Source organism: Oncorhynchus mykiss, chromosome 4, assembly GCF_057628025.1.
Source record: "Oncorhynchus mykiss isolate SJ-2025 chromosome 4, ASM5762802v1, whole genome shotgun sequence".
Lineage (NCBI taxonomy): Eukaryota > Metazoa > Chordata > Actinopteri > Salmoniformes > Salmonidae > Oncorhynchus > Oncorhynchus mykiss.
Genome location: NC_143025.1, coordinates 27,251,904 through 27,268,449, shown reverse-complemented (window position 1 = coordinate 27,268,449; position 16,546 = coordinate 27,251,904). Strand labels below are relative to the sequence as shown.

Sequence of the window (16,546 nt, the reverse complement as noted above, 5' to 3'; positions counted from 1 at the left end):
TGGATATTTCAAACTTTTTTAACAAATCAAAAACTGAAAAATTGGGCGTGCAAAATTATTCAGCCCCTTTACTTTCAGTGCAGCAAACTCTCTCCAGAAGTTCAGTGAGGATCTCTGAATGATCCAATGTTGACCTAAATGACTAATGATGATAAATACAATCCACCTGTGTGTAATCAAGTCTCCGTATAAATGCACCTGCACTGTGATAGTCTCAGAGGTCCGTCAAAAGCGCAGAGAGCATCATGAAGAACAAGGAACACAACAGGCAGGTCCGAGATACTGTTGTGAAGAAGTTTAAAGCCGGATTTGGATACAAAAAGATTTCCCAAGCTTTAAACATCCCAAGGAGCACTGTGCAAGCGATAATATTGAAATGGAAGGAGTATCAGACCACTGCAAATCTACCAAGACCTGGCCGTCCCTCAACTTTCAGCTCATACAAGGAGAAGACTGATCAGAGATGCAGCCAAGAGGCCCATGATCACTCTGGATGAACTGCAGAGATCTACAGCTGAGGTGGGAGACTCTGTCCATAGGACAACAATCAGTCGTATATTGCACAAATCTGGCCTTCATGGAAGAGTGGCAAGAAGAAAGTAATTTCTTAAAGATATCCATAAAAAGTGTCATTTAAAGTTTGCCACAAGCCACCTGGGAGACACACCAAACATGTGGAAGAAGGTGCTCTGGTCAGATGAAACCAAAATTGAACTTTTTGGCAACAATGCAAAACGTTATGTTTGGCGTAAAAGCAACACAGCTCATCACCCTGAACACACCATCCCCACTGTCAAACATGGTGGTGGCAGCATTATGGTTTGGGCCTGCTTTTCTTCAGCAGGGACAGGGAAGATGGTTAAAATTGATGGGAAGATGGATGGAGCCAAATACAGGACCATTCTGGAAGAAAACCTGATGGAGTCTGCAAAAGACCTGAGACTGGGACGGAGATTTGTCTTCCAACAAGACAATGATCCAAAACATAAAGCAAAATCTACAATGGAATGGTTCAAAAATAAACATATCCAGGTGTTAGAATGGCCAAGTCAAAGTCCAGACCTGAATCCAATCGAGAATCTGTGGAAAGAACTGAAAACTGCTGTTCACAAATGCTCTCCATCCAACCTCACTGAGCTCGAGCTGTTTTGCAAGGAGGAATGGGAAAAAATGTCAGTCTCTCGATGTGCAAAACTGATAGAGACATACCCCAAGCGACTTACAGCTGTAATCACAGCAAAAGGTGGCGCTACAAAGTATTAACTTAAGGGGGCTGAATCATTTTGCACGCCCAATTTTTCAGTTTTTGATTTGTTAAAAAAGTTTGAAATATCCAATAAATGTCGTTCCACTTCATGATTGTGTCCCACTTGTTGTTGATTCTTCACAAAAAAATACAGTTTTATATCTTTATGTTTGAAGCCTGAAATGTGGCAAAAGTTCGCAAAGTTCAAGGGGGCCGAATACTTTCGCAAGGCACTGTAAGTATCAAAAGTAAATGTAAATGCTAAAATATACTTAAAAGTATAAATAATTTCAAATTCCTTATATTTGTTAAGCAAAGCAGATGGCACCCTTTTCTTGTTTTTAAAATGGACAGATAGCCAGGGGTACCCTCCAACTCATTTACAAACTATGCATTTTTGTGTAGTGAGTCCGCCAGATCAGAGGTAGTAGGGATGACCACGTAGTGTCTGTTCTTTTGCCCATCTTAATCTTTTATTTTTATTGGCCAGTCTGAGATATGGCTTTTTCTTTGCAACTCTGCCTTGAAGGCCAGCATCCCAGAGTTGCCTCTTCACTGTTGATGTTGAGACTGGTGTTTTGCGTGTACTATTTAATGTATCTGCTAGTTGAGGACTTGTGAGGCTTCTGTTTCTCAAACTAGACACTAATGTCCTTTTGCTCAGTTGTGGACCGGGGCGTCCCACTCCTCTTTCTATTCTGGTTAGTGCCTGTTTACGCTGTTCTGTGAAGGGAGTAGTACACAGCGTTGTACGAGATCTTCAGTTTCTTGGCAATTTCTCTCATGGAATAGCCTTAATTTCTCAGAACAAGAATAGACTGACGAGTTTCACAAGAAAGTACTTTGTTTCTGGCCATTTTGAGCCTGTAATCCAGCCCACAAATGCTGATGCTCCAGATATTCAACTAGTCTAAAGAAGTACAGTTTTATTGCTTCTTTAATCAGAACTACAGTTTTCAGCTGTGCTAACATAATTGCAAAATGGTTTTCTAATGATCAATTAGCCTTTTAAAATTATAAACTTGGATTAGCTAACACAACATGCCATTGGAACACAGGAGTGTTGGTTGCTGATAAATGGGCCTCTGTACGCCTATGTACAGTATATCACAAAAGTGAGTACACCCCTCACATTTTTGTAAATATTTGAGTATATCTTTTCATGTGACAACACTGAAGAAATGACACTTTGCTACAATGTAAAGTAGTGAGTGTACAGCTTGTATAACAGTGTAAATTTGCATTTCCCTCAAAATAACTCAACACACAGCCACTAATGTCTAAACCGCTGGCAACAAAAGTGAGTACACCCCTAAGTGAAAATGTCCAAATTGGGCCCAAAGTGTCAATATTTTGTGTGGCCACCATCATTTTCCAGCAATGCCTTAACCCTCTTGGGCATGGAGTTCACCAGAGCTTCACAGGTTGCCACTGGAGTCCTCTTCCAATCCTCCATGACGACATCACAGAGCTGGTGGATGTTAGAGACCTTGCACTTCTCCACCTTCCGTTTGAGGATGCCCCACAGATGCTCAATAGGGTTTAGGTCTGGAGACATGCTTGGCCAGTCCATCACCTTTACCCTCAGCTTCTTTAGCAAGGCAGTGGTCATCTTGGAGGTGTGTTTGGGGTCGTTATCATGTTGGAATACTGCCCTGCGGCCCAGTCTCCGAAGGGAGGGGATCATGCTCTGCTTCAGTATGTCACAGTACGTTGGCATTCATGGTTCCCTCAATGAACTGTAGCTCCCCAGTGCCGGCAGCACTCATGCAGCCCCAGACCATGACACTCCCACCACCATGCTTGACTGTAGGCAAGACACACTTGTCTTTGTACTCCTCACCTGGTTGCCGCCACACACGCTTGACACCATCTGAACCAAATAAGTTTATCTTGGTCTCATCAGACCACAGGTGGTTCCAGTAATCCATGTCCTTAGTCTGCTTGTCTTCAGCAAACTGTTTGCGGGCTTTCTTGTGCCTCATCTTTAGAAGAGGCTTCCTTCTGGGACGACAGCCATTCAGACCAATTTGATGCAGTGTACGGCGTATGGTCTGAGCACTGACAGGCTGACCCCCCACCCCTTCAAACTCTGCAGCAATGCTGGCAGCACTCATACTTCTATTTCCCAAAGACAACCTCTGGATATGACGCTGAGCACGTGCACTCAACTTCTTTGGTCGACCATGGTGAGGCCTGTTCTGAGTGGAACCTGTCCAGTTAAACCGCTGTATGGTCTTGGCCACCGTGCTGCAGCTCAGTTTCAGGGTCTTGTCAATCTTCTTTATAGCCCAGGCCATCTTTATGTAGAGCAACAATTCTTTTTTTCAGATCCTCATAGAGTTCTTTGCCATGAGGTGCCATGTTGAACTTCCAGTGACCAGTCAGTATGAGGGAGAGTGAGAGCGATGACACCACATTTAACACACCTGCTTCCCATTCACACCTGAGACCTTGTAACACTAACGAGTCACATGACACCAGGGAGGGAAAATGGCTAAATGGGCCCAATTTGGACATTTTCACTTAGGGGTGTACTCACTTTTGTTGCCAGCGGTTTAGACATTAATGGCTGTGTGTTGAGTTATTTTGAGGGGACAGCAAATTTACACTGTTAAACAAGCTGTACACTCACTACTTTACATTGTAGCAAAGTGTCATTTCTTCAGGGTTGTCACATGAAAAGATATACTCAAATATTTACAAAAATGTGAGGGGTGTACTCACTTTTGTGATATACTGTAGATATTCCATTAAAAATCTGCCGTTTCCAGCTACAATAGTCATTTACAATGTTAACAATGTCTACACTGTATTTCTGGTCAATTTGATGTTATTTTAATGGACAAAAAATGTGATTTTCCTTCAAAAACAAGGACATTGTTAAGTGACCCCACACTTTTGAATGGTAGTATATATATATATATCCCTCCAGCAGGTGGCAGTTTTTCGTTGAAAGGAGCAAGGAGTTTTTGCATGAAGGTCAGTGAGAGAGTGTCGAATTTGGTCAACCAAAAAATGAATGGCTTATTTGCTACGTGAGGTTTATTTGATCCAATAGAAGATTCCTAATGCTTAAGTTGTTTCGAGTGTACTGACGTTAATAGGACACGTGACATCCCGGCAACTTTGGAGAAAAAAAGTCTGTATCAGAGTTTTCTCGATATGGTATGCATATTCATACTATGAGGCCAGCATAGCATCTCTCTCCATTGAATACAGGTGGATGACGTTAACAACCCTCATCGAATATTCAATATAGTATTACAATAATGAGATGTATCCACCAATCCAAATAAAGCATATGTGGGCGCAAGACAGCCTGCCGTGCCTCGCATTGTTAGGGCGGAGAGACATGTATCTTGTCAGTATATCCATAATTTTTGCGATGACATAGCAGAGCGTTTTACTGTAATAAAAATGTATGCAATGTTTTCAAACAGCCCAAAGAGGCAATGTTGCACTGTAAACCAGTCTACAAAGCGACGAGAACAAATAGACTAAGAACCCCATCAACCTCTCGGCTTGCCAAATGCAAGCAACGTCGGATAGGTTGAATTGCCAGATATAAATTACCTCTGGTTCGTTCAGCCATCCACATGGGAAAATGATATAGCAGATGGCTATATCAGCCGACAGGGCCACAAAAAAATTCAACTCATGAAGTGTCACAGTTGCCTGCCGGTATGTGCACCCATAATTTTTTTTGTAACGTTTTACAGCACATTTTCTGCAATTCTACACATTTTGCCATAGGGTGAAAGTAAAGGAAAAGGGGAGACATGTTTGCAGTTTTTAAAATGATATCTGAGTGGGACTGACTAATAAAATCAATGGGGACCTCCAGCCAGTAATTCGCCCATGATAACACGTTTAGATAGCTGGTCGCTAAAATAACTTAATCTAAAAAATGTTAGCTGACATTGGCTAATTGCTGATGCACAATAACAATTTGAAATTGCACCTTCAGTATTCTACTATTGTAACTTGCAACAAACAGTACGTTGTGTTTTTGTCCTCCGGTGGCTAGCTAGCTAAAATGGTTCCTTTCCTAAATTAGCCATGGATGGAGATAGGGATTTGGACATGTGGTTTTACTTCATTCTCTGTACTGGTCAATGATTATAACGGCGATTCTGATCCAACCATAAATTCATACATTGTGCCCCTGGCCTGAGGATGGAAGTTCAATATGTAGCTAGATGTAGAAGGCTAATGTTAACTAGCTGGCTAATCGTTGCCCCTGAAAAGGAAGTTAGGCTAGCGACTAAGCATTTTAGCCAGGTAGGCTAGGACAACAAAAAATAAAAGCGTGTTTTGTATGACAGTCATAGACCGTTTCGGCAACATGAATGGCATTGGCATTTCTCTACAAGTAGTGTGAGTCAACATGTTTTTTCTACTTACACACACAGAAATTAGTACTATGGACAGTCACATGATATTTAACTTACATGGATTGGACTAAATTGTTTTAGGAACATTTTAGTTGTCACTGTATTAGACTAAGCATAGGTGATTTGATGGTGATGAAATATTGAAGTTGAAATGGTGCTGGAATAGTGGAGTCAGCTCCTGTTTTCTTTGTGACTTGTGGTAACTCTCGGGGCTCTGCATCAATAGTTGTTTAGTAGTCCGAAAATATCGGAAACATTAACTTCCTTGACTATTCTGTAGGTCATGTAACTGTTTGTTACATGCAATATGCTTTGTGGACTCCACCAGACAGATGTTGCTCTCCGGTTTTGTGATGAAACAAAGGTGTGGTGGAATTTATGCTGCCACTGTGTCTTCTTATTGTCTCGGCCTTTAGGCCTATATATCATGGTGGCAAGGCATATGAACTAACAGGTTAAAGAGCAAACAATGCAATTATCACAACACATAGGTTGTAATATGGCCGTTCCCCCCTGGCTTGGCTTCCCCAGTGATTTTACCCAAGCACAGCAACTGGTGTGTTAGCTGTTAGCCCATGGTGCTGGAGATCAGAGGTGTCCGGTGAGAGAAAGGCAGGTTAAGGTTGCCAGGATCAGAGTAGTACAGAATGTATTGTATGCTGAGGCAGTGAAGAGAGTAGTAGAGGGAGATCGGTACAGGGTGAGATCCTGAGAGGATCCCTGTCAGTAGGCAGAGGCCAATAGAGAGTGATATGAATAATAATGTGATTCAGTAAGGTGGGTTGCTTCGCATTCATAGCTATGGTTGTCAACTGTACTACTGAAATGGAACATAAGTCACAGAAAATAGAGGTTGTGGTGGCAGTGGCAGTGGCAGAGAGGTACTTGGGATTTTGAGGTTTTACTGTAGAAGAGTTCCAAAGAGTGTTGAGTGGTAGTGTTCTGTCCTCCCAGGCCGTTGGCCTGGTGTAGGATTAAATAGTGGAATGGTGGTAGTGTTTTTTTTAAATGAGGGCTATTAGTTGCCAGGGTAATTTTTCCTTTTTCTCAATTTTGTATCACCAAAGATCTTTTTAAACCATCACCACGGAATATGGATTGCACAGTAGGTGGCAGCATACACCTTTCAATTTTTTTTGCGGACCGCCATAACTATAGAAGAAGAAGAAGATAATTTATACCAGCGTCGTAGCAAAGACACCGCGACTATATACTGGATATCTAGCAACAAATAGCTACCACCAATTTCTTATGCTATCGCATGTTTGGATGTTAATGACTTATATCGTCAGCTAAGGACAGGTCTAGGTTGTTTTTACACATTTTCCAATAGGGTATCGAGATGCTAACTAGCTAATGTCATCAAGCCATAAATTGTGACCCCCAGACATACAGAAGAATCGGGGCTCACTGAGGCCGGTCTGTCAGCTTGCTAACAGGGATTTGCTACGGAAGCTAACACAGAATAGCCAGCCATCCAAATCGTGGACAATTGACTAGTACCGCATTCTGTAGCTAGCTAGCTTGAGAGACAGACAGACAGCTAGCTAGCTAGCTAAAGAAGCGCGTCTGTCATTTATTGACAGACCGGCCGGTTGGGCTAACATGGAGACATCGGGGAGAATAGCAACCACGCCAGACGCCCTCGACTTCACAGTGGAAAACGTGGAGAAGGTAAGTATCTTTTTGTACAGACACATTCTCCAATCAAGCATGTAAAATCATACTAATAATCACAATATCAAATGTGTGTGTAGCCTATGTGGGTCTCTAATGTATTTATATGGGGTAACGTTAGCTATGATGGTGGCGGGTCTAGCTACAACATACTGTGTATCCTGACGTGAATTAACAGCTACTAGATAGAAAGCTACTTAACAGTGGTGCCACAAACGCGTTGTATTTTGTCCCTGCAGCTGCAGTCTGCGTTCTGTCTTTGCTTGCTATTACCCTGACTAATCTAAACCAATATGACTGGAGGGCTTAATTGTTGTCTCTCTGTGTAGTTGACTGTAAGGATAATACATTCTGCCTCTGTCCTCCTCTCACCCGTCTGTGTGAGACACTACATCATCCAAACCACTCTTGAGTCTTAATAAGGTTGTTGTGATCGAATGTAGGCTAGAAGAGAAGGGTGTTGTGGAGTGTTTTGTGAATATACTGCAGGATATCAAAACAACAGTAGATCTGAAACTGTGGTCTTTGGTTTAGAAGTCTAGAATGGGAATCAGAAGGAGAAGCAAGGCACTCTTCATAGTGTTTGAAATGCCTTTTATTTCTGACATGAGGTGTTTCAGTGTGGTCTTTGTCAGATAATGAGACATGGGAAACCATCACAATGTTTTAAATCAATTAAATGTAATTTCTCTGATAATGTCAATTCTAGTAGCCTATGTTGTGTTACATCTTCCTAACGTCTCATACACACACTATCCATTCCTCTTCATCTGTCACTGACTGACAAGTGGTAGGATTCATCATCAGTAGCCTATTTTTGAAAATCTAAAAGCTGTTTTAATGAATGCAGAGGCTTGTGCGTGTGAGTGGTCCGACTGTATATTCCGCCACAGGGAACACCCGGTTTTGATAGGCACGATTAACAGTAGCTGGCAGGTCCGATTCGCTTGCTTACAGCTGCACTAGTGCCGGACAGGCTTCCTGTGTAGATTAGGACACCGAGTGGCTGGCAAAAGATAATGGCTTGGAAAACGTACCATTAATCCAGGGATGACAAATGTGTTGTACTCAGAATTGTGCTATTATCTCCTTCCTTCACTCAGTTCTTATTTTTTGTGTGATTTATTTTTGTACTTTTAAGTGTAGACAGACCTGCTGCTGTGATTTTCACACAACATTATGCCACCAGCCACCTGTCTGTGTCTCTCTTGTCTGTGTCTAAACTCTGTCCTAATGAGAAATATAAAATGTGTGTGTGTTACAGTCCATTACTGGCTAACTGCTGTGCAGTGAAAGTCTCAGCTAATGACTAGTCGGCTGGGCTAAGAGTTGTCAGAGGGGGGCGGAGGGGGAAAGAGAAATATGCAGACTATTCTGATACTGGAGGTCATTATAGCCACCAGCCAACTTTCTCCATCTGTCTTCTAAGGTGTGCATGTGTGCGCAAGGGTGGCGTTAGATTTGAGAAATCAGCATTTTCAAAAAGCAGACCATAAAAAAATACGCTTTTTGCACAATATCACCTGCATGTTTTTTGCTGTTAGTGCATTCGGAAAGTATTCAGACCCCTCAACTTTTCCCACATTTGGTTACATTACAGCCTTACTCTAAAATGGATTAAATATATTTTTAAATCTTAATCAATGTACACACAATACCCCATACTGACAAAGTGAAACAGGTTTTTAGAAATTGTCAAATGTATTAAAAATAAAAACAGATGCCTTATTTACATAAGTATTCAGACCCTTTGCTATGAGACTCGAAATTGAGCTCACGTGCATCCTGTTTCCATTGATCATTCTTGAGATGTTTTTACAACTTGATTGGAGTCCACCTGTGTTAAATGCAATTAATTGGACATGATTTTGAAAGGCACACGCCTGTCTATATTAGGTCCCGTAATTGACAGTGCATGTCAGAGCAAAAACCAAGCAATGAGGTCGAAGGAATTGTCTGTAGAGTTCCGAGACAGTATTGGGTCGATGGACAGGTCTGGGGAAGGCTACCAAAAAATGTCTGCAGCATTGAAGTTCCCCAAGAACACAGTGGCCTCCATCATTCTTAAATGGAAGAAGTTTGGAACCACCAAGACTCTTACTAGAGCTGTGCACCCAGCCAAACTGAGAAATCGTGGGAGAAGGGCCTTGGTCAGGGAGGTGACCAAGAACCTGATGGTCACTCTGACAGAGCTCCTCTGTGGAGATGGTTGTCCGTCTGGAAGGTTCTCCCATCTCTGCAGCGCTCCACCAATCAGACCTTTATGGTAGAATGGCCAGACGGAAGCCATTCCTCAGTAAAAGGCACATGACAGCCCGCTTGGAGTTTTCCAAAAGGCACCTAAAGGACTCTGACTATGAGTAACAAGATTCTCAGGTCTGATGAAACCAATATTGAACTATTTGGATTTATCTCGAAGTACTGAGTAAAGGGTCTGAATACTTATGTAAATATGATTCTTAATTTCATTTTTCATTTCTAAAAACTTGTTTTTGCTTTTTCCTTATGCGGCATTGTGTATAGATTGATGAGGGGAAAACCCAAACACTATTTGGCCATCAGCCACACAAGTAAATGAGCTTATAATGAAAAGGCAAGGTATTTTTTGCAAAAGTGATATATGGCAGTCAAATTTCAAATGTTTATCATAGAAAGAATGTCGCAATTTCCCAATTTTTTGCTGGAAGTTAATCTTGTTACCAGAGAAGAGTTGGCTCCACTGAGAAAAGTACAGGAGAAATGTAGCTACAGTCAGAGCGCTGTCTGCTGATAGAATGCTCGTTTGTGAATCAGAGTGAAGAAGTGCAACTGAACACTGTTAGTTTGTTTCTTACATCTGCAAACCGATAGTCTTTTCTTTACAAGTTGGTCCTAAATCTTGTTATCGCTGGCTAGCTAATTAGCTATTCAGGCAGCTAATACCAGTGATGGTGTAGAGCTAAATCAGCATGTTTGTGTAACAGTATCTTCTAAATCAGAGGAATATGCAAATCGTGAATATGTTAGCTACATGAAGTAGCTAAGAGAGAACATTCAATGTAGTCAAAGATTAGTGTCCCACAGGAAACAACATTTTGGTTCCAACCCTGTTACAATAACTCCTCCCTGGCATTTTCATCCATTGTCATGTCAAGCAACACTGTATTCAAAGTGCCCACTATTATATTTGAACTATGAATTAGAATAATCATTCTATTTCTATTATTCCAAGTGTTTTGAGCTAAATCGGAAGTCAAATCGAAATTATAACAACGGTGCCCCATTTCAGGAACTAGGCGTATGTCGCAGGTCACGATTTCACAGGATAGCCGTTTGAACGTAAAAAATGTTTTTATCAAAGCGCGTTTTTTGGGGAGAAATGCTTTCTCGAACATTTGAACTTTCACGTGCCTTTAATAACAAACTTGTATGCCATCTGTAAATACGAATATAATTGTTAAATTACGAGCCTAGTTGGGTTAGCCACAGAAAAATACAGCAACCTTCCCTCTAGCGGTTGGCTGAGATAACGAGTGGGCTGGAAATGCCGACATGAGTTTGGATTGGTCTGCCATATAGCATGCTTCTGTCTATTTGAGCTGGTCAGTATGCCTAGGTAATCCTCTCTAGCTACATTATCAGATATTACATGTTTCTATTGTTGACAAAGAACCATTTACTTGGCTAGCTATAGCCTAATGTTAGTTAGCTAACATTGAACCTAGTTGGTTAGCTACCTGCAGATTTATGCAGGGTAGTAACGTTGTGATTATGGTTCATTGTTTATCTAGCTAGCTACATGTCTTAACAAAAGAGTCTACTATGGAACCATTTCGGGTGCATTCGGAAATTCAGTCTGGCCGTTTCCTCCGATTTCAGGGCACTCTCTTTTGAGTGTGCCAGAGAGCTCAGAATAAATGATGAATTTATGAACTCTCAACACCTGTTGAATATGGCTTGTGTCAGTGAACTCATCGGCCAGGGCGTCCGCTGTGCGCTCTGAATGCAAAACGCTCTGAATTTACGAACAGACAATCTGACAGCACAGTTGCAATCACCAACGCTCTGGATAACATAACAGCCTAACCAGCTCTGCTAGGACGAGTAGTAATCAGTGAGCTGTTCTCTCTCACTTAGATGTCTGGAATAGAGGTTGACTGATTATGATTATTCAACGCCGATACCAATTATTGGAGGACCAAAAAAGCCGATACCGATTAATCGGCCGTTTTTATTTATTTTGTATTTTTATTAATTTGTAATAATGACAATTACAACAATACTGAATGAACACTTATTTTAACCTAATATAATACATCAATTAAATAAATAATGAAACCTGTTCAATTTGATTTAAATAATGTAAAAACAAAGTGTTGGAGAAGAAAGTAAAAGTGCAATATGTGCCATGTAAAAAAGCAAACGTTTAAGTTCCTTGCTCCGAACATGAGAACATATGAAAGCTGGTGGTTCCTTTTAACACGAGACTTCAATATTCCAAGCTAAGAGGTTTTAGGTTGTAGTTAATATAGTATTTATAGGACTATTTCTCTCTATACCATTTGTATTTCATATACCTTTGACTATTGGATGTTCTTATAGGCACCATAGTATTGCCAGTGTAACAGTATAGCTTCCGTCCCCCTCCTTTCCCCTATCTGGGCTCGAACCAGGAACACATCGACAACAGCCACACTCGAAGCATCGTTACCCATCGCTCCACAAAAGCCACGGCCCTTGCAGCGCAAGGGGAATAACTACTCCAAATCTAAAAGTGAGTGACGTTTGAAACAATATTAGCGCACACCCAGCTAACTAGCTAGCCATTTCACATTGGTTACACCAGCCATTAGGCTGATACGCTTGAAGTCATAAACAGTGCTGTGCTTGCGAAGAGCTGCTGGCAAAACGCACGAAAGTGCTGTTTGAATGAATGTTTACGGACCTGCTGCTGCTCAGTCAGACTGCTCTATCAAATCAGACTTAATTGTAACATAATAACACACAGAAATACGAAGCCTTTGGTCATTAATATGGTCGAATCCAGAAACTATCATTTCAAAAACAAAACGTTTATTATTTCAGTGGAATACGGAACCGTTTGGTATTTTATCTAATGGGTGGCATCCCTAAGTCTAAATATTCTTGTTACATTGCACAACCTTCAATGTTATGTCATAATTACGTAAAATTCTGGCAAATTAGTTCGCAATGAGCCAGGCAGCCCAAACTGTTGCATATACCCTGACTCTGCGTGCAATGAACGCAAGAGAAATTACACAATTTCACCTGGTTAATATTGCCGGCTAAACTGGATTAGTAGTTATAACTAGTGATTATGATTGATTGTTTTTTATAAGATGCGTTGAATGCTAGCTAGCAATTTACCTTGGCTTCTACTGCATTCGCGTAACAGGCAGGCTCCTCGTGGAGTGCAATGGTTAGAGCGTTGGACTAGTTAACTGTACGTTTGCAAGATTGGATCCCCTGAGCTGACAAGGTGAAAATCTGTCGTTCTGCCCCTGAACAAGGCAGTTAACCCACCGTTCCTAGGCCGTCATTGAAAATAAGAATGTGTTCTTAACTGACTTGCCTAGTTAAATAAAGGTATAAAAAGTGTATATATATATATATATATATTTTTTTTTTTTAAATCGCGAATTGGCGCCCCAAAATTCCGATTTCCGACTGTTATGAAAACTTGAAATCGGCCCTAATTCATCGGCCATTCCGATTAATCGGTCAACCTCTATTCTGGAAGTAGCTAGCAAGTTAGCTTGGGTGCTTGACTGCTGTTAGTACGTTTCGGGTCAACCCTTAAAGAGATGGTTGTGGCTTAAGAGGGTGTGAACGATGCTAAATGGGTGTAGACAAAGGTCTCTCCAATATTAGTACCAAAACATTCATAGGTCATTTTCTCAAAAGTGAGTTTACAAGTTTATCAACATTCTAAGCAAAATTACTTTCCCATTGTTCCTCAACTGTAGTAGTGTATAATATTCAATTTTGTGTCTCTGAGCCTCTACTTTTATCTAATGTAAAAAAAATAAAAAATAAACTTCAAATTTGCCACATAAGACTGATTTTGAGACTTTTTTTATGCTGTTTAATTAATCTTCAATCAGAATGGAGAAAGACCCATTGAAATCACTTACAATGTATGTCTTGCCACCCTAGGGTCACGCACTACTCCTAAAGCAAATGTAGAACTTATTTTTATTCCGTGATATGGAGTCCATATCGCTCCGCCCTAATCTAGCTAAGTGCTTAGATTCTTGCAAAATCAAGCTTCGCTTGGTAACAGGAGAGAATTCCCTCCTGGATCAAGAGACTTGCTGTGTAATTTTTGTTTGTGCAGGAAACTGTGAGCAGCATTTTGAGTTACTTGTATAACTATGAGTTGGGATGTCTGTCCTGCAAATACTGTAGTTTCAGTGAGAGACCTAACTATTAATTGTTAGAATTGCTAACCTTCGGATCTCAGATGCTCAGTGGGGATGGAAAATAGCGCTCCTTATGTTCTATGCCGGTATTACCGAATGTTTCAAGGTCAGTATGAAGGTATGACATTCTGAATACTGCCCAAGCTTAGCCAGTGACCAGCACCAGAGGAGAGGGGGGATGGTGGAGGGGAGATGGGGATGGGTGAGACAGAGAGAAAAAGCTGTTGCTGCATAGAAGCAGAGATGACGTGATGAGCTGGAGGACAGAGGGGGGGGTGGGGTTGTAGTGTCTGTGACACTGACGGTAAAGGAGGGAGGATGGGAAGTGCAGGGGAAATGGCTTTTCCCTGATAGCACACAGATGATGAGGGAGGGAGAGGAAGAAAGGTGTGTTTAAATAGATGCTGGTGGCCCCTTATCATTGGTTTTGTCTGTTTCACACTATTTTAAAGCTAGTGTCAATAATTGTTGTAGCTTCCTCTATTTGTCTCCTCACCATCCTCTCATTGTCTCCTCTCCTTTATCTGCTCTGAATAGGGATAAATAGAAAGGTGAAAGCGAAGGCGTTGTCCGGAGGGAGAGCTGTTCAGGTATATACCTTGTCCCCCAGTACGTAACTCTATTAGCCGAGTTCAACGCACATGCAAACATCTCTTTAGTGTCCTAAAGCTAAATTGTGCTTCCCGTAAGTGGTTAAGCAGCGTCCGTGTCATGGAGAGGTTGGTCCCTGGCTCTGTCTTGGTACCAGCAGTACAATAGCCTTTTTCCTAACTGTATTTTCCTAGCACAATCCCTTTGTCCTCCTGACTGTGTGTACATCTGGGCACCTGTTGTTATTGTAAAATATATTTTTATATATAAGAGCACTCCAGCCGGCGACAGGCGAGGAGGGTGGTGGAATATGAAACTAAAAGGAGTCGTTGTGTAGAGGAGAGCGAGGAATGAACAATATGCGTCTTCTAGTGATCTATTGATAGGACAGGGTCCTGTCAGTCACAAAGTGAGTGATGACCAGGAAACGTAGTCTGCATTCTGTCCTGCCTCCTGGTACAATTTGTGCGCTGTGGTTGGTTGCAGTCTAATTTCTTTACGTGGTGGAGGGAGAGACCATGATGCTTGTGAATTTTCAGTTCTGTCTGGGGCACTCAAGGACATTCAGAGACTTGACCAGAAGCCACTCCTGTGTTGTGAACCTTCGCCCCCCAGTCTGGAGGTCCTGAGCGCTCTGGAGCAGGTTTTCATCAAGGATCTCTCTGTACTTTGTTCCGTTCATCCATCCTGACTAGTCTCCCAGTCCCTGCCGCTGAAAAACATCCCCACAGCATGATGCTGCCACCACCATGCTTCACCGTAGGGATGGTATTGGCCAGGTGATGAGCGGTGCCTGGTTTCCTCCAGACGTGATGCTTGGCATTAAGGCCAAAGAGTTACATTTTGGTTTAATCAGACCAGAGAATCTAGCTTCTCATGGTCTGTGAGTCCTTTAGGTGCTTTTTTGGCAAACTCCAAGTGGGCTGTTATGTGCCGTTTTTACTGATGAGTGGCATCTGTCTGGCCACTCTACCATAAAGGTCTGATTGGTGGAGTGCTGCAGAGATGGGAGGACCTTCCAGAATCACAACCATCTCCACAGAGGAGCTCTGTCAGAGTGACCTTCGGGTTCTTGGTCACCTCCCTGACCAAGGCCCTTCTCCCCCGATTGCTCAGTTTGACTGGGCGGCCAGCTCTAGGAAGAGTCTTGGTGGTTCCAAACTTCTTCCATTTAAGAATGATGTAGTCCACTGTGTTCTTGGGGACCTTCAATGCTGCATACATTTTTTGGTAGCCTTCCCCAGACCTATGCCTCAACACAATCCTGTCTCGGAGCTCTACAGACAATTCCTTCGACCTCATGGCTTGGCTTTTGCTCTGACATGCTCTGTCAACTGTGGGACCTTACATAGACAGGTGTGTGCCTTTCCAAATCATGTCCAATCAATTGAATTTACCACAGGTGGACTCCAATAAAGGTGTTGGAACATTTCAAGGATGATTAATGGAAACAGGATGCACGTGAGCTCAATTTTCTCATAGCAAGGGGTCTGAAAATGTATGTAAACAAGGTAATTCTGTTATTTTTAATTTTTAATACTTAATACATTTGCTAAAATGTCTTAACCTGTTTTTACTTTGTCATTATGGGGTATTGTGTGTAGATTGAGGAAATAATTGCATTTAATCCATTTTAGAAATAAAGTTGTAACGTAACTTCATATGTAAGAAGTGAGGTGTTCTGAATACTTTCCGATTGCATTGTAGGTATTGAAGTATAGGCCTAAATAAGTTATGGTATTAAAACTAAATAGCGTGCACTCCTAGGCCTACAGGTTGATGGTGGTTATACAAGGCTGCTATAGTATGCCTACAAATGAAAATGACATTACTTATTATAATAATGAGGATCATAATAATAGTAATAATAATAAGAATAGAGAGATCTAGAAAAAGAAGGGATATTGTTTGGAAAACTGTAAATAATACCAAATTAAGTGTAAAGCCTTTATTACAACTGCCGAGTTTGTGAAATGTTTTATCCGACATGTGGTTGCGTGAGGCTTGACACTCATGGAATCAGTAGGCTTATTAAACAGTCAAACGGGCAACAGGAGCTTTCTTATTTCTGTAGATGTATTTGAGGGTTTATAAAGCCAGGCACATTTAACAGTTAAGCTATTGATTATAGATCTAATTAAGTTGGTTTCCTCTCTCCTCATTTTTCTTAGACAATTAAGGCAAGGGCTGTTTTCATATTCCAAATCTGCTGC

The 16,546-nt window shown here is 41.5% G+C and overlaps 1 protein-coding gene across 2 annotated transcripts in view; it reads left to right on the top strand.

Annotated features, from left to right (window-relative positions):
* Positions 1–4,823: 4,823 nt before the first annotated feature.
* Positions 4,824–16,546, top strand: part of LOC110521606 (importin-13) — a 55,166-nt gene continuing 43,443 nt past the window's right edge. Inside the window, exon 1 of one of the 2 annotated variants that reach the window (XM_036968623.2) lies at positions 4,824–4,930. In XM_036968623.2, coding sequence (XP_036824518.1) covers positions 4,907–4,930 — 24 coding nt within the window. In that variant the 5' untranslated portion in view covers positions 4,824–4,906. Of the gene's footprint in view, positions 4,931–5,055; positions 7,318–16,546 lie in introns of those variants that run through there. The other variant, XM_036968621.2, reaches the window with a different exon arrangement.